Source organism: Eublepharis macularius, chromosome 15, assembly GCF_028583425.1.
Source record: "Eublepharis macularius isolate TG4126 chromosome 15, MPM_Emac_v1.0, whole genome shotgun sequence".
Lineage (NCBI taxonomy): Eukaryota > Metazoa > Chordata > Lepidosauria > Squamata > Eublepharidae > Eublepharis > Eublepharis macularius.
In genome coordinates, this window is record NC_072804.1 from 22,933,442 (window position 1) to 22,954,657 (window position 21,216).

A 21,216-nucleotide genomic window follows, 5' to 3' on the forward strand; every position below is an offset into this window, starting at 1 on the left:
TACACTTCAATTGGTACAGACTTCATAAACATCATACAATAAATATTCAATAAATATGCAATAGTCAAACCAGTATATATGTATGTGTAAAGATTGTCCTTTAGGTCCTCAAGCATAAATATGTTAAATGCAACCTCAGTCAATTCATTCCTGTGGTGTGAAAAGACGATGGTAAATATACACCGTTCCTGCAAGGTGGGCAAGTAACTCAGTACATCATAGGTAAATATGAAGTGTATCCTTGCCGCACTAATTCTGTGTGTTCATTTATTCCATGGTAATCCAAAATATTCACCCAAACCTTGCTGATGTCATCAGCCTCTTGGGAATGGAATGGAGTGCAGCTTCTTCCCAGAATGTCCCAACAGGCTGCTAGTTTGAATCCTGTTTCGTATATTCTTTTTCAAGGCAACAGTTTTCTGGTTCAGTTCATCAGTCTGCTGTATTCTCCAATCATTGATTCTTCGTGTCTGCAAGCACAGTGGTTCACGTCAGCTGCTAATCGCAAATCTTTACACGTACATGTATACTGGTTTTACTATTTATTGAATATTTATTGACTATTTATTGTATGATGTTTATGAAGTCTGTACCAATTGAAGTGTATTTATGAGAAATGAGATAATGGATTACTAAGGGAGTGCCAGTGGCATACAAGTAACAGAGTAAAAGTTTACTGATTACAATCACTGATTAACTTTATTATGCACTTTGCACTTTAAGATAAAAATTTGGAACCGTATATTGAATTAAGTGTTTTTCATGGGGTCTGTAGTCTGTTTCAGTGCAGTGGAGGCAGGATCCTTTCTGGTGTCAAACAGTTGACCTGCTAAGTGACCGGTAATGGGGTCTGTAGGAATGTTTAACCCCTCTTTCACAAGCTCCGGTCCCCAGCTGTTTCCCTGCTACCCTGTAGAAGTCACTCACTACCTTGTTCTGTTCTGTATTTTTTAAAAATGAAAGCTGGAAGTTCAGAGAACCTGTTACACATATTGTCAGAACAGTATATTAATATAACAATATTCCAGTGCCTTGTTCTCCCTCCACCCCCCTGAGGCTGTAATAACAAATCTTCAAAATTCTGCATTTCAGAATGTATTCAACTAGGAAAAAATCTAATTCAGAAATGCCTTACAAGTTACACAGAGAAATCAGAACGCCTAAGCAAAGTTCAGGATGATGAGCAAGGAGATCTCCTCAACCAAAGCCAGCAGCTTGGAAGCCCTGATGCATTTCTGAAGGTACTGGCCACAAAAACAGCAGACTCTAGAGAAGCTGGAGGCCCACAAGGGATTGCCAGGGTGTTAAAATCATTGGAAAATGCCTCTCCTCTGAGCCACGTTCCCTCCTCCAGGATCCTACTAGAGCTCTTCCAGGCCAATTAAACCAGCGTCCTCTGTTTTGTTTCCCTTTCAGTGCCTCTCAGCTGCTCTCAACATTCCATGCATCCCAACGCAGGCCCAGGCATCTTTAGGCCATTTTGTTTATTTTTTGGTTAATTTACCAAATCAGATTTTTCTGCATACCTGGGGAGCCTCTTGGGTGTGCAGAAGCCTCTCCGTAGAGTCTATGATGGCCCTGGTCACTGTGGCACATACCACCCCTCCACTGTTCAATTTCGCAAGAAGTGGAGACTGTGTCAAAGTGTCTTGGAACGTTTTGAATTACTGCCCTGAAATAATTGAGGTTGGAGGAAGCCAACCTCCTAAGGTATCCTATAAGGTTGCAAGTCTTCATTTTCTGCCTTTGGATAGCTACTGGCTGATACTTAAGCTTCTAAACAGCTTTCCAAAGACAGGAAGTTCAGAGCTGTAGCCCTTAAGGAAACTCGTTTGGCTGGAGAGTTCCTTGTAATAATCACTGGTGAACTTTTTCAAAATTTTACTAATTTTTATCTAAATAAAACAGTTCAGTATTTACTGTGTAGTCTGCCGTGAGTCTGAGTGAGAAAAGCGGACTATTAATAACGTAGAGGAAGGAAAGGAATACATTCAAAGCACAAAGGGAATTCACCAACATCTCATATAATAAAAACTCCAGCATTGGGGGCGGGGGGAGAGAACAAGGATGTATATTATCTAAATATGTATTGTTTCCAGTACATCAGAAACATCACCCATATTTCAGTCTATTGGTCTGTGGATTAATATCTGTTCTGTAATGAGTTAAACAGTTTACGAATCCCACCTGACTATCTTCCAGGAAGCATGGGATGCTGAAAATGGTTAAGAGTCAGAGGGGGAATGGAGATGGGGAAATCTGGCCTACTCAAGTCCCTCCCTGTTCATAGAATCCTGGCCTCCAAAGAATTCTGGTAGAGCAGCGTATCAGTTCAGCCCTCTAGCCTGCTAGGATAAGAAAGTTCCTTTTACCAGCACTTTTTTTTTTTGCCATCTTGGGTGCAGAACATGTTATTGCCTGCTCTGTTTTTTGACCTTTCTGCTGAGCATGTTAATAGATGCCAGCTAAAATGGCTGGTGTTGCAGAAGATCCTGTCCAAATCAATAGCAGATGCATCCGCCAGGCAGGCTGTGCCCTTCTTACAAAAAGTGTAATGGTGAAATTTGGCCATCAGCGATCTGTGTCTGCAGAACTGGAATCAGTCTCTTCTGATCCTCTAGGTAGCCTTCTTCAGGCCTAAGGAGCCTTCCTCCAACTTAAACAGGCTGTTCCTCCAAAGGACAAGCCATTTAAGTTGGACAACAACTCCTTAGATTGGAGGAAGGATTCAAACAAATAACAAGGTGGGGTTGGCTGGGATTCTGGTGAAGCTCTCAGCAAAATGTAAAAATACATCACTGTTCTGTCTTCTGAAGCCAGTTAGGAGTATGCTCAGATAAGCATGGAGATGGGACTCGCAGGACGGAAGGAGGGAGGGAGGGATGGACAGACCTTCTAACTGGTTGCCACTATTCTAAAGAGGAGACTTCACAGAGTTTTCTTCTCTCAATTTTAGGCTTATTGTGAAATGTCAGAACGGCAGATAAAAGCACGATGCAAGCTGGAAGAAGAGAGTGACTGTGAAACCATTGAAGCTGTGGCAGATCTCTATAAGGTGCCATTTTTTTCTCTCTGTCTCTGATGTAATGTACAGTGGCCCTGAGACATCACTGGAGCTCTCTGTCGGGGGTTCTTAGACTGCCCAACTTCAGCCTTCTCAGGTGTTTCTGTTGTGGAAGGATACATGCAGAGACTTCTTTAGTAAGGGGAAGAAATTAGTTAGTACTGAGCATTTATTGTGAAGATAGAAGGCATTTCATCCAGGTGTGTATAGCCAGAGGGCCAGACTATAATAATAATAATAATAATAACAACAACAACGTTTGATTTATATACCGCCCTTCAGGACAACTTAAATGCCCACTCAGAGCGGTTTGCAAAGTACGTCATTATTATCCCCACAACAAAACACCCTGTGAGGTGGGTGGGGCTGAGAGAGCTCTGAGAGAGCTGTGACCGGCCCAAGGTCACCCAGCTGGCTTCAAGTAGAGGAGTGGGGAATCAAACCCGGCTCTTCAGATTAGAGTCCCGTGCTCTTAACCACTACAGCAAACTACATTTGATGCTTGACCTCCCCAAGGACCTTTAGTCAACCATCAGCCGCCATTTCCCCCCTGCGAATTCAGTTCTCAAGCGTATGTGGCCACATGTAAAGGCAGGACCGTGACAGGCCTTCTGTCTCCCCTGGTTTTCCTGACACCTAACAGCCCCTGGGGGAGCTGTCTTCCTCACTGACAGCTGCACATACGGCTTAACAGTCCCCAGCATAGCAAAAAGCACACCTCCCAGGGTTGTTTCAAATTGGGGACTCGGTGCAGACAGAGAAGCATAAACACCTTCCTGCCCCTTGCTGGCGTCCTGATCCAAATCAGTCATGTTTGAGAACGGCATTTCCAGCAGGAAATTCACATCTGTCGTCTGACTCAACAGCCAGGCAATATGTTCCCTTTGAGCTGTTGTAACAGTTACAAAGCGGGAAGCAACCTGCTAGTAAAGATGAAAGAAAATGTAAACGCTGAAAGGTTACCAGAAGGAATGCCAACCTCTGATATCATAATTTGTTTCTGTTTCAGGAACTGTATTCACGATACTCTCGTAGTTTGGAGGACTCGGTTAGTCAGCTGTTTCTTCAGACTCTTCCCGTTTTAACTAGTCTGCCACTATCAGAATGTGAACTTCTGAAAGACGAACAGCAGGAAGATTTGGCCCTGCAGTTAGAGAAAGCAGAGAGCCACAGGCAAAAGCTTTGGACTTCCTTCCAAGAAGAAATACAAGAAGAACAGAAGGTACGATGTGAGACCATCCTTATTTTTTTTAAATGCTTGCTACTCTCCCCTCCCCTGAGAGGAAAAGTCCCTGTCTCTGTTCCTAGCAAACTTGGGACCCAACTATATGAGACATTTTCTGACAAGTCAGGTAGGAATACTCGTGTGTAGCTCCAGGTGGGCAAATAACTCCTTTCTCGGGTTGTTTGCTTGGAACAATGCTGGGGTGGGTGGGAAACCCCTCTTATCCCCATGCTATGGTCCTGAGCCAGATCATTAAAGTAACTTTATTTAAAAATAAATTTATATGTTAATTTGTATCAGAAGCTTTGATGAAGGAATATGACTAAAATAATAGTTCTTTAAAAACCTGTCAGAAGACAAGGTATTTTAACTCTTAGAATCTAGAGATATAGGAGGGTCCAGTTTGAATTTGAAAAATGCTGAGAAACAACTTTACCAAAGAGTTCCCCCCTCCTTCCCGTGTTACAGCTGTGGATAGAAGAGCATGCCTTCTCTGCTATGATGCAGAGTCGTTTGTCAGAGACAAATGAGAAGATTATCCAGTGTGTGATGACCAGATTGGGCGGGCTCAGCAAGGGGTAAGTAGCCATCTAAACCAGAGAGTTAAACTGTATGTGAAAATAAATACATCTGCATAACTTTTTTTTTTTGCCTTGAGGAGGCTTATAATAGATTTCTAGGCACAAGATTAGCAGAGGTAGGCATATTTTTGAATTGTAATAAATATTCAAAACACAATGTACATCCTTGCAGTGACAGAAGGCCCCTAACCAGTTGCTGAGGGTGGCACTGGGTGAAGTGGCCAAAGCTGTCGCAGCTAGAATCTGACACAGGAGGGTAGATGAACAGCTGAGGAGATAATGGAATCAGCAATGGGGCTTGGTGCCCAGGGCTTTTTTTCAGCTGGAACGTGGTGGAACGGAGTTCCGGAACCTCTTGAAAATGGTCACATGGCTGGTGGCCCCGCCCCTTGATCTCCAGACGGAGGGGAGTTTAGATTGCCCTCCACACCACTCCAGCGGCATGGAGGGTAATCTAAACTCCCCTCTGTCTGGAGATCAGGGGGCGGGGCCACCAGCCATGTGACCATTTTCTCTGAGGGCAACCCACTGAGTTCCACCACCTCACCCTGTTGGCACCAATCAGCAGTTGGTGAGAATAGGCTATTTGTTCCAGGAAAATAAAAGACCCAGCGTAGAGGTAAGAAATAGAAGCATCAAAATCTTTTGTTTATGATGACTTGGGTGGCCAGATTGCAACACGCCAAGCCCCACAAGTAGCAGAAGTTTCCTGACACGCTTGGAAAGAAAGAAGCAAGATGGCTAGTACAATAGGGTGTAGTTCGGAAGTCCTTCTGGCACAGTCTGGAAGTGGAAAAGTCCTCAAAAACGGCTAGACTCCTGCCTGCTTCTTCAGTGCTGTGCAACTGCCTGCTTCCTGTCTCAGGAGAGCAAAGTCAGAACTACAGCATGGATGCCTGTGTGTGTGTGGTAGCATATGTCCAGATGGCACACTGTCCTACTTTGGAGCTGTCTTGTGACACACCTGCCCCAAAGGTTGGCCACCACAGATCTACCATATCAAAACAACGAAAGCTGCCTCTCATGGAGATGGAAGTGCTCTCAATGTTATGGGATGTTAGTAGGCTTCATGGCCTTATTCCTCTTTTCCCTTCATCTCGATGTGTTGTTGTTCATGATGCTTGCTTGGATTTATTGGGATAGATCCAACCATGCCCCAAATAGTCCCATGGCTCCTTCTCAAACAGAGAAGCCACCGCTTGGAGGAAGACTCCTTAGGTTGGAGGATGGCTTCAGGCTTGAACCAAAAGGGAAGGGGCAGTATAAATATTGTAATTAATTAATTAATAACTTTGCTTGGCAGGGTGGGATGCACCCCGTTCATAATATTTATATCCCACGTTTCCTTCAGCCTTCAGAGCAAACTCTCTATTCTTCAGTATTGTCTAGTTGCATTTAGCTTGATTTCTTCCTTTGCCCTTGGACAGAGGGCTGTGCTCTCCAGCTGCCCTTTAGCCACTCTCTGGCCTGCATAAGCATTGCCTTCTTCCATCTGTGAAATATTGCTAAAGACCAGATCTGTTGCCCTTTCTCCACATCCCATCGTCTGCCCTTCCTCTGCTAAGACAGAGTTCTCTTTCTGGTCTGTTTATTTCCTTTTCCTTTTCTTGGCTTACTCTGTAGTAGCTGGAAGAGTTTTTTCTGCTTCCGTGGAAGCAGGCCCATCTGAAGAGAGGACAGTGCGCAGCTCCTAAGGGCTGAACCTCAGACATCTTCTGTGAGGTTGGGACAGAAGAGGTTCTGTTATTGTGAACATCTTTGAAAAGAGCAAGAGTCCAGTAGCACCTATAAGACTAACAAAAGATTTCTGAAGAAGTGAGCTGTGGCTTACAAAAGCTCCTACCCTACCACAAAGTTTGTTAGTCTTATAGGTGCTGCTGGACTCTTTCTCTTTTCTACTGCCACAGATAGACTAACACAGCTACCCATCTTGATCTATCTTTGAAAACAATCTTCTAGGTATGACACCTTGCCATTTTCCCTTCCTCTTGTTTTCCCTTAGCTTTGTAGAAGGACATATACATATCAGGGGGAGGGAATCCTGCCCCTTCCCCACCACTCCATTGAGCAAAGTGTGTTTGTTTATTAAAATGTGTATTCCCCAACTTCCCTTACGCTCAAGTTTGAAGCCTTCCTCCAGTCTAAGGAACCTTCTGCCAAATTCGGTGGCTCTTCCGCTGCAGCCCCTGAAGGTGGAAGAAGACTCCTTAGGCTGGACGAAGGTCTCTTGAAGGATGGTTGGATCCACCCTACCGTGTCCTGCTAAGTTCTGGAGCACAGGCTCCCATTAAATTGGCTTGACAAGACGTCAATTTTGGATCCACACTTTCCACATGTGGCAGCGACTCTTTGAATCTCCACTCCTGAACTGATTTTTCACAGATCTTCAAAATACATAACTAAGAAGCACCAATCCTTGCTCAAGCCCGTCCTGAGGAGGCTGGCGTTCCGACACGTTGCTCTGAGTATTCTCGCTCGAATGAGAACATCGAGGAGAAGAAGTTTCATTTGGGAGCTGAAAGAACATCTGATCCTGCAGCGGAGCTCTTCTCACTGCCTTGATGAAAACCAGTGGAAACAATGGAAGGAAACGGTATTTGTCCTTACCTGTTTGGTCACCCCTTATTTCTTGGTTTGCATCTACTCCCTTGGTCAGAACAGCAAGGTTGTCAAAGTTTATAAAATGCAGAACCTCAGACTAGTTTGGCAGCTAGATCTGCTTCACCCACAATGTTGCCACTTCCAAAGTGATAGACACTGCCAACAGGACACCTTGCTTCGCCCTAAAGAAGTCCTCCTGGTTGTGATGCTTTATAGTGAGTTGTGGGGCTCCAGGTTCTCAGGCAGTGAGGTGGGCCTTCCTAGGAATGGAACACTGAAGAGGTGAGTCAGCCGTTCCAGGGTGGCAGGAATTCCTGATGGAGGCGAAGCCATCTGCTGACAGCAGCCCATCACCAAATGGATTGATCTGGCCCTCTGGCAGATGAGCTTCCTTGAACCACAGTGGATTGATTGAGGTAACCTGAGAAGGGAGCTCTTCAAGAGCACCTTCTGTGCTCCAGTGTTGTTTGACTCTGTGCAGTTTTAGGAAGCATGCATAGAAATAGGGTGCTGCTGTAGCACAGTGGTTAAGTGGTCTGGCTGTGAATCAGCACTCTTCTGGTTCGAATCCCACTACTGCCATGGGCTCAGCAGGTGGCCTTGGGTAAGCCTCTCAGCCCCAGCTGTATTGTGGAGATGATAATAACACTAACTTGTTCACCACTCTGAGTGGGGCACTCATCTGTCTAGAAGAGCAGTATATAAGTGCAGTTATTATTAAATAGCCATTCCCGCTTGTGAGGATCTGCGGGTGGTTACGTATAGGATGGAGAATTGGCTTGGGTTTGGGAAAGAGGCACTGACATATCCAGGGTCCCCTCTTCTACGATGTTTGAGAAGTGCCAAGATGAGTTTTTCCACCAGAGGCCAGTAAGATTTCCAAAATATTAACAAAAGTAGTTTTTTCAGGCAACGATGTTAATTGTTAAGACCAGTTTTGCATCTACTGAAAAGCAAGCAAACAGCTTAACTTTATTCATTGGAGAAGCTGTATTCAATCCCCATCACCTGTTCTTCCATTGAAATACAGAAACAATCACAAGTCCATCCAAAATAGTCTCAAATGCCAACTAGCCTGGCAGAGCTGAACAGTCAGTTGGTTCTGTGCTTTTCAACCTTAGTTGGACAGTGATCTAAACTTAGCATAATAGAAGAAGGGTGTCAAGGAGATACCTTGCTAAGAGTTACACTGGTTGGCCACTGTATGAAACAGGAGGCTGGACTAGGTGGACCACTGGTGCTGGATGGGATGGACAACTGGTTTGATCTAGCAAGGCTCTTCTTATGTTCTTAAGAAGAGAGCATGCAGCTCAAAAATACGCTGCTAAAAAAAGGGAGGCAACTGTGTAGAAGTTCTCAGTAAAAACAACAAAAAATAGAGGAAACCTAGTGGATTCAATATAGCAGGGAACACACCAAAGACCCGGCGTCCTGTTTCCATCAACGGCCAACTGGGCTGAAGGACTGTTCTCAGGCCTTTCACTTTCAAAGATGTTTAGCTGTCCTGGTTAATAACCGTTGGCAGCCATCAAATGGGAAAAGCCTTCCAGGAGTGGAGCATCCTTCAAGGTCAGGCTCTGCTCATGGCAGAGGAATATCCCCCTTGAGGCCCTTGTTTTTTAGTGTGAGTTTGAAAGCTGAGTATATGGCAATGAAGTATGCAGCTAAGCCGTGGAGGAAGGGCAGTGAAGCTCCTGATTTCGACCCAAAATATAAATTTGATTCAGGACATTACCTGTAATAAAACCCAGCCTCCACTGTGATGAGATAGCATTTTGTGACTGTAGATTGCTCTTGACAAGGAAGAAAACAAAACAAAACCAGAAACCATCTGCCTGTGCTATAAATAAAGATATGTCAAAACAACCACCGCTGATATGGGTTCTGTAGCCCTAGAGAATACCGCGGATAGTTAAAGTGCATTGCTTTCTACCCTAATTTCCTATTAGGAATGCAAGTAATCAAATGACAATTTATCTGAGCTAAATTTAGCCCTTGAAATAAGAACATTCCAGTACATTGAGATTAACAGATAAGAACGGGAAGCGGGGGGGGGGGGACGTGTTTTGTAGCTTCTGGTAACCTTCCTCATCTTAATTAGGATGAGCTGCATCTACATGGGGGGAACAATGAGTAACTTCATACTTTGACAAGGAGAACTTTCATCTCCCAGCCGCACACAGCTGGTCAAAGTCTCACCCACCCTCAGCTTGGTTCTGCTGATGCAGCTGCTGCCCACATACCCATCCAGTTGTTTGCTGCCCAGTCTTATTGCCCTCTACAGCCAGATAGCTGTCTTTGGAGTTTCCTTGACTGCCCTTGGGGCTTTGGGAGTTGGTGGCTCCCTCTGAAGGCTGTCAAGGCACAAACACAGGATTCCATGCAGGCTCGCATATACAGGTTTCTGCATTTGTCACTGGATTTCTGGTTATGGTCTTTTCTCTCACCATCTCAGAGTCTCTCTACACGTTACTAAGTATGGAGGGACGCTCAAGTGCAGGATGGTATGTCTAGCCCTCAATTCACGTGCGGGCTGTTCTTGCTTGATGCACATGAATGCCGATTTCACGGGAGCTCCCTTTGTGTGACTGCCTCTGCAAGTGATTCCGGAGGGCCAAGCACCAGTTCTGCTCTGTTTTTGCTGGAGAACAAGTACTGCAGGCTCCTTTGCCAATTTGCATTTCTTTAAGGTGTGAGAAGTGTCAAGATCTGCATTTCAATGAACGCATGTGGGGGAAACTGGGATACTTTTAGCAGTTGAGGAGGAACTGATATCTTTTTTTTTTAATTTTTATTGGTGAGTACATAATTAATACACACATTCCCCATCCTACCTAATTTTTATCAACCCCCACCCTTTCCCTCCCCGCTCCTTATAGACCTCCAACAGCTTTCCAACCCTTAACCTATCATATTACTTAACTTATTTTCAGCTATATTCTTCTAAAACATACATACATTATCAGTGCAATCCTATGGAGAGTTACTCCAGTCTAAGCCCATTGACTTCAATGGGCTTAGACTGGAGTAAGTCTTCATAGGATTGCATTGTATATCTCTTAATCTAAGCATATTCAAATTCTTTTATATATACGATATCGTCTCCACTACTATATCCATTATCTACGTCTCTAATTAGACTAAGTATTTTTAATAAAGTCAAATTAATATTGGATCCTCCACTATTAACTTGATATCAGGAGGAACTGATATCAAACACATGACGCGGAGCAAATTGAAGCGTGATTGTACGATCGAGTGCATGGAAAGTTGGAAGGGGGAGACGTGAAATGAGGTTCACTTGAGCATCCCTAGGTACTTAGTAACGTACCTAACGTGTAAGAGAGACTCTCACACTGGAGAGTTGGTCATGCTTTTGGCCAACTGGCTTTGGCTTCGTCAACACATCTCTGGATTGTGGTCTTTGGAGATGAATGGAGATGTCTGCTCCCCCCCCCCCCACACCTAAAAAAACTTACGGTAAATGTCATTGATCTTATCTAAGTTTTTTTTTCTCTTGGTTTTTTCTTTTGTGATTTGTGCCTAAGCAGGATCCTCCAAATCTGCCCCAAATTCTACTTTATGTAAAAGGAGATCGACAGTTCTGTGGACGAGCTGCCCTTATCCCCACAGATTCCATTTATGTTGTTTCTCAGATTCCCCCCCAAAACCTCTACTAGGGTTGGCCCAAATTAATTGGGAATTGCTCGTCTTGAGACAGTGTTCTCCTGGGTGTTTTTTTGAACAAGAAGTCCAAGCCTGAAATGGCCAAACAAAAAGACGGGCATTTTGCTTTGTTGATGCTGTCTTACGTTCAAAATGTTCTGTTCCCCACTTGCTAGGAGAGTATTTGAGGCCACACATAAGAAGCCAATTTAGGAGAGGCTTTCAAGGAGGACTCGGTATAAATCCCATTATTTCGGCAAAGTCATTCAAAAGCGGGAGAACCATAGTTGATAGGTCACTTGGTTAAGCTTAAATTTCAGTGTGGTCTGGGTCTGGACCTGAATAGACTCTGACGCACAGTCTGTGAGGCTACGGTTTGCTTCAGGAATGATGGTTTTCTCTGTTTGCAAGGAGTCGCACATTGTTGAAGAGGAGGAGAAACTGGACAATGAAATGCTACAGACCAGACTAGAATTCCACCAGCAGTTAATGGCAGAAACTCAAGAGACTCTTCAGATTCTACAGCGGCAGCTGGAGCAAGTGATTGGCCGGGCCTTGGTCCAGCGCGCTCGGCAGCTGGCTGCAAAGCATGACACAGACGGGAAAGAAGATGCCAAGGTATTGCCAGACAGGGAGCACTTCAGAAATGGGAGGCACGAAGGTCAAAACGAGAGCTAGGTTCACTCCAGCCCTGCCTCCCCCCAAGCAAGTTTGAAACCTGTTCTATTTCCATATTGTAGAATCTTTTCATGCAAGCATTCCCCTCTTCTCCCTGTTCCCCTTTCTGCAACCAACATAACATCCCACACAAGCATTTCCATGTTAAATGAAACAGAAGTCCAGCAACACCCTGAAGACTAACAACATTTATTCCAGCTTTAGGCTTTCGAGAGTCAGAGCTTATTTCTTCAGGTGCATGTCGGAAGGAAAGGAAATCATTTTCCTTCTGTTTATCAAGAAAGTTACCAAAGAGAGGGGAGGACAGGCACAGCTGGGGCAGAATGAGGCTTGGTGTCAATCCTGTCATAAATTGTTCAGGTATGATTCTCTGTGTAAGAGTCTGGAATTAATTCGGTTGTTACCAGGGCTTTTTTTTCTGAGAAAAGAGGTGGTGGAACTCAGTGGGTTGCCCACGGAGAAAATGGTCACATGGCTGGTGGCCCCACCCCCTGATCTCCACTGGTGTGGAGGGCAATCTAAACTCCCCTCTGTCTGGAGATCAGGGGGCGGGGCCACCAACCATGTGACCATTTTCAAGAGGTTCCGGAACTCCGTTCCACCGCGTTCCTGCTGAAAAAAAGCCCTGGTCGTTACTCATAATGAATGACAAGACAAGTCAGAGGTTCCAGCCACTCTCGGGGTGCAGATAAACAAAAGTATGATATAGGAAGATCAAAGAAGCAGCAGTCACGCATAAGAACATTAACTGACATCAGTAAATGGTTATTATTCCATACTACAGCTAAGCCAGCTGATTCTGGAGAGTTTTAACACAATAGCAGTTAGAGATTCTAGCTTTCAAAAGAAATCCTACTTATATCAAACCAAGTAGATACATCTATTCATGTAGCCAGATATATTTGTGTGCTAACAGTAAAAAAGATGAGGATCCTCCATCCCCACCGAAGAGTGAATACAAAGAAACAAAGATAGGAAAAAGGGGTATTAAAAATCTCATATGCCCCCCGTATCCCAGGAGGAAGGGAGTCAGAAGGGAATATCTGACTACAGTTCCCATGAGCCTGTATTCTGAAAGGCGCAGGCTCGTTATCTAACATTTTCTAAGGCTATAACACCAGCTTTCTATAACAGCACAGTTACAGTATGATACAACATGTTGAGATCAACACTTCTAAAAAGTGGGTTCTCTTGAGCGATTAGAAATTATAGTAAGGAAATAATGAGAAAGGCAATGGCAAACCACCTCTGCTCAACTCTTGCCCTGGAAACCCCATGAGGGGTTGCCATAAGAGGGTTGCAACTTGATGGCAATTACTTAACCCTGACCTGGGTGGTCCAGGCTAGCTTGAACTTGGGAAGCTAAGCTGGGCCAACCTTGCTCAATATATGGATGGGAAACCACCAGGGAAGACCAGGGTCGCTACACAGTGGAAGGCAATGACAAACCACGTCTGTTAGTCTCTTGCCTTGAAAACGCAGCAGGATACATGAAGAGATAACAGATTTTCAAGCTCAGATTTGAGCTAAATCCAAAAAATATGCTATTAAACATTCTACCAAACAACGTTCAAAAAGGGCAACCTTTTTTGTTATATGATGACAGCAGCATGAGTGCTATATGCAGCGAAATGGAAAGCAGATATGTGCCTTGATGTGTCAGAGTGGATAGATAAGATCTATGAATATGCATCAATGGCCAAATTTAACTACTTATGTACATAATAGACCAATAGCTGAGTTTTGGGGGAAGTGGAAGGATTTCTTTGACTATTTAGGCTAAAATTAGCATTAATTAAGGTAGGTAACAGTAAAGGTAGTCCCCTGTGCAAGCACCGAGTCATTACTGACCCATGGGGGGATGTTGCATCACAACAGTTTCTTGGCAGACTTTTTGTTACAGGGTGGTTTGCCATTGCCTTCCCCAGTCATGTACACTTTACCCCCAGGAAACTGGGTACTCATTTTACCAACCTCAGAAGGATGGAAGGCTGAGTCAACCTTGAGCCGGCTACCTGAAGCTGGGATCGAACTCAGGTCATGAGCAGAGCTTGGGCTGCAGTACTGCAGCTTACCACTCTGCGCCACGGGGCTCCTATTAATTAAGGTAACTCGATACAAAGATAAGAAGATAAAACACAGGGAAATGATTAACTAAAATAGTTGATACTAATGCTTGTATAAGTAACCAAGGAGAGGGAAGGAGAGCTATTTCACAATTAAGTTTTGTTATTATATATTCTGATTGTATTTTTCTGTTAGTTTCATTTCAAACGTAGTGCTTGTATAAGCTTTTATGCACTTTCTATTGCTATATCCTGTCTTTTAAAATAAAATTTCTCTATCGAAAAGGAAAAAAAGAAAGAGCCAGCAAGGGCCGGCATAAGTCGGTTGTTGCCACTCGAGGGCATTTTACACACGTGGTCCTTTTTGATGGTTTTCCTTCTCTAAAGAGCCCAGTGGAGAGCATCCTTTGACCGACTGGCTTCTGTTTTCTGCTCTGGTGAATGACGCGGTGCCTTGTTGCAGGAGGTGCTGGAAGGAGCCACCGTGCAGAGTCTTTGCGTGTCCAGCCACACAGCCCCGAGGTTGCTGCAGAACTATTTGGACCAGCTGGCAAAGATCCAAGAGAGTCACGAAAATGCAACACTGAAAGCATTTCAGGGTATGCAGCTTGGGAGGGGGCAAAACTATTTGTGTTTGGATTTAATAGTAATTGCGATGCCTGTGCAGATCGGCTTATGCCTCAGAAAAATCATACGGGCTTCTTGCTTATCAGAAGCCTCATTTTTAGTAATAACAACATAGTAATAACATTCGATTTATATACTGCCCATCAGGACAGCTTAACAGCCACTCAGAGCAGTTTACAAAATGTGTCGTTATTATCCCCACAGCAATCAGCCTGTGAGGTGGGTGGGGTTGAGAGAGCTCCAAGAAGCTGTGACTGACCCAAGGTCACCCAGCTGGCTTCAAGCAGAGAGTGGGGAATCAAACCCGGTTCTCCAGATTAGAGTCCTGCTGCTCTTAACCACTACACCAAACTTTTTATCCCATGTTTCCCCCAAGAATCTCGGGGCAGCAGGCTTGGCCCCCTTCCTCCTTTTTATCCTTACAGCAGCCCCCTGAGAGAGAGGAAGGGACCAAGGTCTCCCTTCATGGCTAAGTGGAGACTGGAGTGGTGATCTTACAAGTCTGCATCTAGTACTCTAACCACTATACAGTTCTGCCTCTGTTCATATCTACAATATGCTTGTAGTACATTCCTGTGCATGTTTACTTAGGGGTAAGTCCCACTGAGTACAATAGGGCTTCTCATAAGGAAGTGTGCATATGATTGTAGTCTTAGAGTCAGTTCTCACATGCAGGGAGATAGCAGAGACCTGAGTTAATAATTCTGTTACACTGCACCACTTTAGATTGTGGGTAGAGGTTTGTGGAGGCTCACATTGGAATGTACCCCTAGGTTAAAAAAAATTTTGGCAAGTAGAAAAGCAGTACAGCAAGCAAAGAGAGGGGGTGGACACTTTCCAGTTTGGTGTAATGGTTAAAAACACAGGACTCTAATCTGGAGAACCAGGTTTGATTCCCCACTCCTCCACTCGAAGCCAGCTGGGTGACCTTGGGCTAGTCACAGTTCTCTGGAGCATTCTCAGCCCCACCCACCTCACAGGGTGATTGTTGTGGGGTAATAATAACATACTTTGTAAACCACTCCGAGTGGGCATTAAGTTGTCCTGAAGGGCAGTATATACATCGAATGTTGTTATTATTATTTCTCCCTGAAGTGCTGATTTTCTATTTGTGGGGCGTTGTAGCTGGAATCCCCAACTTGTAGCCTGAGATGATAAACTCCATTCTGTCCCATAGCTGACACCTCTTTCTTTTTTTGCATGCCTGAACTAGGCCTCTGATTTTTCTTTAACGGAACTTCCCTGCTCCTTCAGTCTTGTTTTCAGGCTCTTCTTGACCAGCACAATATGATATAAAAATTCCACCACCATCTGCTTTCTGTCTTCTGCTTTCAGAATGTCTCAGTCCAGACTCAAAGTGCTGACAGTCTGTAATGAGAAGGAGAAGGAATAGGGAAGGGCAACATTTTTGATACAGATATTCCAAGTGTTTATATTGTACATCTTAATGCATAAAACAGTTTCTAACTGTAAGACCTTAGGGCAGGCACAGTTCAGTTCACAGAGGGCATGCCTCTTTTTATCACCCACAGAATTCTGAGCCGTGTCTGTGGTTCTCCCTTCTCCATTTTATCCTCACAACAGCCCTGCGAAGTAGATTGTGCTGTTTTCCATGATAGTGTTGGGATTTGAACTCGGGTCTCTCAGATCCTGGTCAGACACTCAGACCTCAACACCACACCGGATTTCCTGTTTATTTTGTACCTAAACATTAAGAAGCTCCTGATATTGGCCAGCCTCCAATTATCCAGGAGATGTGAGTTTTAAAAAATACCAATTTTTAATAACTAACTTCAGAGTTTTTAATTACATTGCCAGAAGTATACCCAGCGGGTGTATCAAAGAGCTGTAGTGTAGCATTGCAGGCACTTTAAAGGCTTGATTTGAGGCCTGCTGTGTTGTGCTGATAAGAAATCTAAATTAACAGTCTGTTATAATTTGTGGCATAAAATGCTTGTTATAAGTGATGTGAAAGCAAGCGGGAGGTTTTACAGAATTGATATTTTAACAGAAAGGACTGAATACCAAAGACATCAAAAGAAGCAGGATTGTGAGCAAGGAGACCATGGGGGCCCTCTGAATACTTCACCTGCTGGCTGGGAAAGGTGAGATGAAGCAGTTGTGTTGCTTTATACGGCTTGATGGCAGTTTGTGTTTTTGAGGATTTAGGCGAACTTCACAAACTGTCTTCTTTGCATCTGTTTCTTGTCTGTCATTGAACTAATGTGTTTATTCCCAAATTAATATTCATACCAAAGTTCTTAGAATGGCTTGTTATTTGCATAAATGTTTGGGGATCATTAAATGCAAAATGGAAAGAATCGTTTAATGAGCCACTTATAATCAGAGCAGTTAAATATGATTATTTTTTTTTAAAGGATGGTTTTACACGATAAATGTGAGTTGGAAAAAACTTTCTGATCCATCATAAGTTTATCAGGATTAAACATGCAAATTACTTTTTAGTTACTTTAAGTAAATGTATACTGTAATTATTAGGAAGGTGCATTCATTTATTAACTGGAGGAAAAAAATGAAAGACTCTTATTAGTTATTGCTTTTATTATTGCTTTTTATTTTTAGTTATTGCTTTTTATTAGTTATTGCTTTTAATAATGAAAGCCATATGGAAACTAACAATATCGATCAGTATTAGTTTATTCTGGTGCCTGGCTGCCTGGTTTAGAGCATTGAAGCCAAGTTCATAATCAGAGAGAGGGTAGAAGAAAATGAATGTTACAGAATAACAGATTTATACGGTAACAAGACTTTCAACATAAGATTTTTTTTTCCTGACAAGTCTTTTTTTTACAGTGTTTTCAATAAATGGTGCTGGCTTAAGGTGGGATTTCTTGATCCTGTATAAGCACCACCAGCACACCAAGCTGGCTTCTCTTTATCTGAGCTACTTCTATTATCTTTGAGGTTGAACGTGTTCAGATTTTTTCTGGCAGTTTACTATTGCATAGCTCTAGTGTGACAGACCCAAGAATAAGTGCTGTGAGACACTGGGCTCATCCAAACGTTGTTGGATATCATGCAATTATGTCACTATAGAAATCATTTGCAACCGAACTGTCTTGTCATCCCCTGATAATCTAGTTATGAGTGATTGCTCTAGCACAACGTTAATGCAATCTCCAGTGGTGCCTGGCTGTCACTTGTATTGCTCTTTAGCCAGTGCGAGGTTTCCCACGTTGCCCTTCTCCTTTATGGAAGTTCCACTGGAAATCTTTGTTTTCATTCTGGATTGTCTGTAAGGATATTATTATTATAAGTATCGTATTTGTTACTATGATTATTTGCAGCACATTAGTGTGACAGTGTTAATCATACTGAGGGCACACACAATCAAATTTCCTGCTCTAGGTGTGTATCACGCAGTGCCATACAAACCTCCAGCACACAACTTCCACCCGCCACTGTTATCCCAATTTTAGTTTTTCACCACATTCTCTCTCTCTCTCTCTCTCACACACACACACACAGTTGGATCCAACAGAAAATTTCCATGTGTGGAAGGATTTCTTCATCATGGTTCAGCCCCAAATTCCTGATAAAGATGCTTTGGTAAACTGATAGGGGCTGTAGACTATACTACTGTATACTGTCTGTTGCTGTAGGCTTGTTTCTACCGGGTAGCTTCTGCATTGTTTAATATGTCATCTTAGATGGCTTGTGTTTTGTTTCAGCATTGTTAGAGCTGTGTATGAGATTCCTGCTTGTTTTCAAATGTCTGCCATCCAAACCCTATCGCATTGTTCATTGGTTGTCCCAGCCGTCGATCATATTGACTTACACTGCAATTCAGTTGAGTTCCAGTGAGAAAGGGGGACCATAAACCAACCAACCAACAACCAACGGGTGTTCCTGGGGGCTCCACTCTCCACCAGGAGCAGCACTGAGGGTTATTTGGGGCTGAGAAAGTTGCTCTCTGTGGGTAGAACATCTTCCATCTGTGGAAGTGTTCTGTTGGATCCAGACACAAAGTGGTCCAGGTGGGGCCGATCAGGTCTTACTAGAATCCATCACTGCTTAAACAAATGATTGTACTCACAGTCTGATGCTCTCCTTGTTGCCTGTGATGACACAGACAAACGTCTGTGCACAGTTGGCGTTATCTTCCGGTAGATTATTTATGAATTTCTGTACGTTGAAGACAAAATCCATCTTGAAAGAAACCTCCGACAGATCTAATTGCCCTGCTTTGCTTTGTCAGAATACCGTGGGAGCCAAGGAGGGTTTGGGCTTGGTTTGAGGTCCAGCAACAGGCCCGCTTGGCCTCCCTGCAGCAGAAGATGTTGCAGCTGAACCACCTGGAGACCCAACTAGAGAACAAGCTAATGGTAACCTGGGTGGTGGAAAGGGAAGGGTTCGGCCTTTGATGATACTCAGTTTTGACAGCAGGCTCTGGGAGCCACCACGAGGAGGGCCACACACTTTGTACAGCAGTCTCCATTTCAGTGTTAGGCCCCAGATGAAAATGTCTGGTTTACCTTGGATGGTGTGCGATTCTCTTGTTCTCTCGCTGATCTTTTATTTGCTGGATTTTGTTGTAGTTTTACTGTATTGTTGCAAGCCATTCCTTGGCTTTTGGAAAAACAACTTTCGATCCAAAATAACTGGAATGCATTTTGTCCCTGGCTGCACAACACTCCCTAATGCATTTGCCAAGCAGCGCCCCCTTCAGGCAGCTAGGAGGGCCACCCACTCAACATTTACTTTCAAACAGCTTCAGGCGCCTTCAGACTGCAAGACTTCCAAATGGCCTTTATGCCATTTCTTGGCTGCAGTTTGAAGTGTGGCTGTAGCATCGAAAACAGTGGAAAGCAAAAGATGCTCTTTATTTATTTATTTATTTAAAACATTTATTAGCTGCCTTCCAATGATGCTCAAGGCAGCTGACAATGTAAAAAGTAAATAAAGTAAACTATTTTTAAAAAGTTAAAAACAGAGATAAAACATAGTTAAAGTGCATTAAAAAACTGTCTGAAATAAAGCAATCTTCAGCTGCCTCTTGAAGCTAGAGAGTGAGGGACCAGGCTCACTTCCCTGGGGAGATTGTTCCACAGCAGTGGGGCTGCCACCACAAAGGCCCTCCCTTGTACCATCAGCTTAGCCTCTTTGGTTGATGGAACAGCCAGGAAGGCTGATCCCTGTGACCTCAACACCTGGGCAGGAATGTATGGGAGAGGACAGGTCTTCAGATATCTTGGTGCCAAGAGAAGGCTGACAACATCCAAAAGAAGCAGGGAGAGGAATCCCTAGCTGCACAGTTTGGCAGTGAACTTGTCTATCCTAACTTAAATATATGGCATATTAAATATGATCATAGAAACATACGGTTGGAATGGACCCCTAGGGTCATCTAGTCCAGCCCCCTGCACAATGCAGGAAATTCATCGCTACCTCCCAGATATAGACAGGTAAAGTCATTGAGGCAGGGTGAACTTGATAGGAGCATATACTGCTTACCTGTGGAATAAATAGCAGGAAGATAGTGACTACAGGTACTGGCCATTTTTTATTGAAGCCCAGCTGCTTGGGGATTTGTGTGTATTTTGTATTGTACCTTGGATGTTACATCTATGATTATTTATCGTGTATAATTACTGTGTGTGTGTGTGAGAGAGAGAGAGAGTCTATTAATCTCACTTCCTGCACTGCACATATTTATTGCATGTTGCACTTAAAATTTGTATTTATATGCAATTAAGTACTGTGTGACTGCTTTGAGTAATTATGCCGGGGGGCAAGTCCCCTTTCTTGCCTAGTTGGACCTTACATTGGACTTTCTGCTTATGCAACCCATGAGGATTGGATCTGCTTTATTCATCGGTTCTGGCCCCATCCTGCTTTGATTTTTTAATTCTGCATGGAAACTGGCACAATATAGGGCACCCAAAACACTAGGGGAGTTGAACTGGTGTCCGTTTTTTTATTTCTGCACTAAGAAAATGCCCCAATTCTGCTGCAGGCTTTGAGGACTTGGTTTCCTCAGTTAATGGGCTGAGGACTGGTCAGTTTCCTCAGTCGATTGCTGAGGAAACTTACAAAAATGTTTTTTAATTTTTTTAATGGCACCGAAGTTGCAAAGTTGCCATTTAATTTTTAAAAAATCAATGAAAAAAACTTGATGGGTTGCTGTTTAACCAGTCAGGATGCAGGGGAATAAAGGAGAGGGCAAAAGGCAGGGCCAGGGCCAGGCCTGACACTGAAGAAAGCATTCTGCACTTCAAAAAAGTCCTGGTTTGACTTTGAAAAAAACCATTGGGGTATGTGTGTGGGAAGAAAAGCTGAGGAAAGATCGATTCTGCAGTAGTTGCAGTCTTTCTCCACAAGGAATGCAAAAAAGTCTGAGAAGGGGTTTGGAGATTGGATCGGGGAGCATTTTGACCCTGTGTGCAGAAGTCTAGAGAGAAATCGTTGCAGTGTGGGACCAGAACCGATGAAAAAGCCCTGTGCAGAAAAGACGCAAGCCAGGATCTTAGAGCTGGGTGATCATAACGGCTCTGTTGCTATCTTTTGCTTTCAGAGAGCGGAGCAGCAACTTGTGGCGAAACTACCTGCTGCAGTTCGCCTTCCCCTGCCTGTCCACAGTCGGCCATTAGAATCAACTGCAGAACTAGGTGAATCTTTTATTGTTTGAAATTTTGAATGGCAAGGGTCCTAGTCTGTACAGAACTTTCGTCTGCAAATCTTTCATTT

At 43.7% G+C, this 21,216-nt stretch overlaps 1 protein-coding gene across 4 annotated transcripts in view; it reads left to right on the top strand.

The window, feature by feature from the left end:
* EVC (EvC ciliary complex subunit 1) overlaps positions 1-21,216 on the top strand; it is a 49,329-nt gene that overhangs the window by 23,613 nt on the left and 4,500 nt on the right. For 2 of the 4 annotated variants that reach the window (XM_054999983.1, XM_054999984.1), the window contains exons 10-19: positions 1,093-1,241; positions 2,957-3,055; positions 4,074-4,286; positions 4,758-4,867; positions 7,253-7,463; positions 11,549-11,755; positions 14,345-14,480; positions 16,520-16,613; positions 18,728-18,854; positions 21,044-21,137. In XM_054999983.1, the coding sequence (XP_054855958.1) occupies positions 1,093-1,241; positions 2,957-3,055; positions 4,074-4,286; positions 4,758-4,867; positions 7,253-7,463; positions 11,549-11,755; positions 14,345-14,480; positions 16,520-16,613; positions 18,728-18,854; positions 21,044-21,137 (1,440 nt within the window). The remainder of the gene's footprint in view (positions 1-1,092; positions 1,242-2,956; positions 3,056-4,073; positions 4,287-4,757; positions 4,868-7,252; positions 7,464-11,548; positions 11,756-14,344; positions 14,481-16,519; positions 16,614-18,727; positions 18,855-21,043; positions 21,138-21,216) is intronic. The other 2 variants (XR_008598310.1, XM_054999985.1) reach the window with 1 other exon arrangement.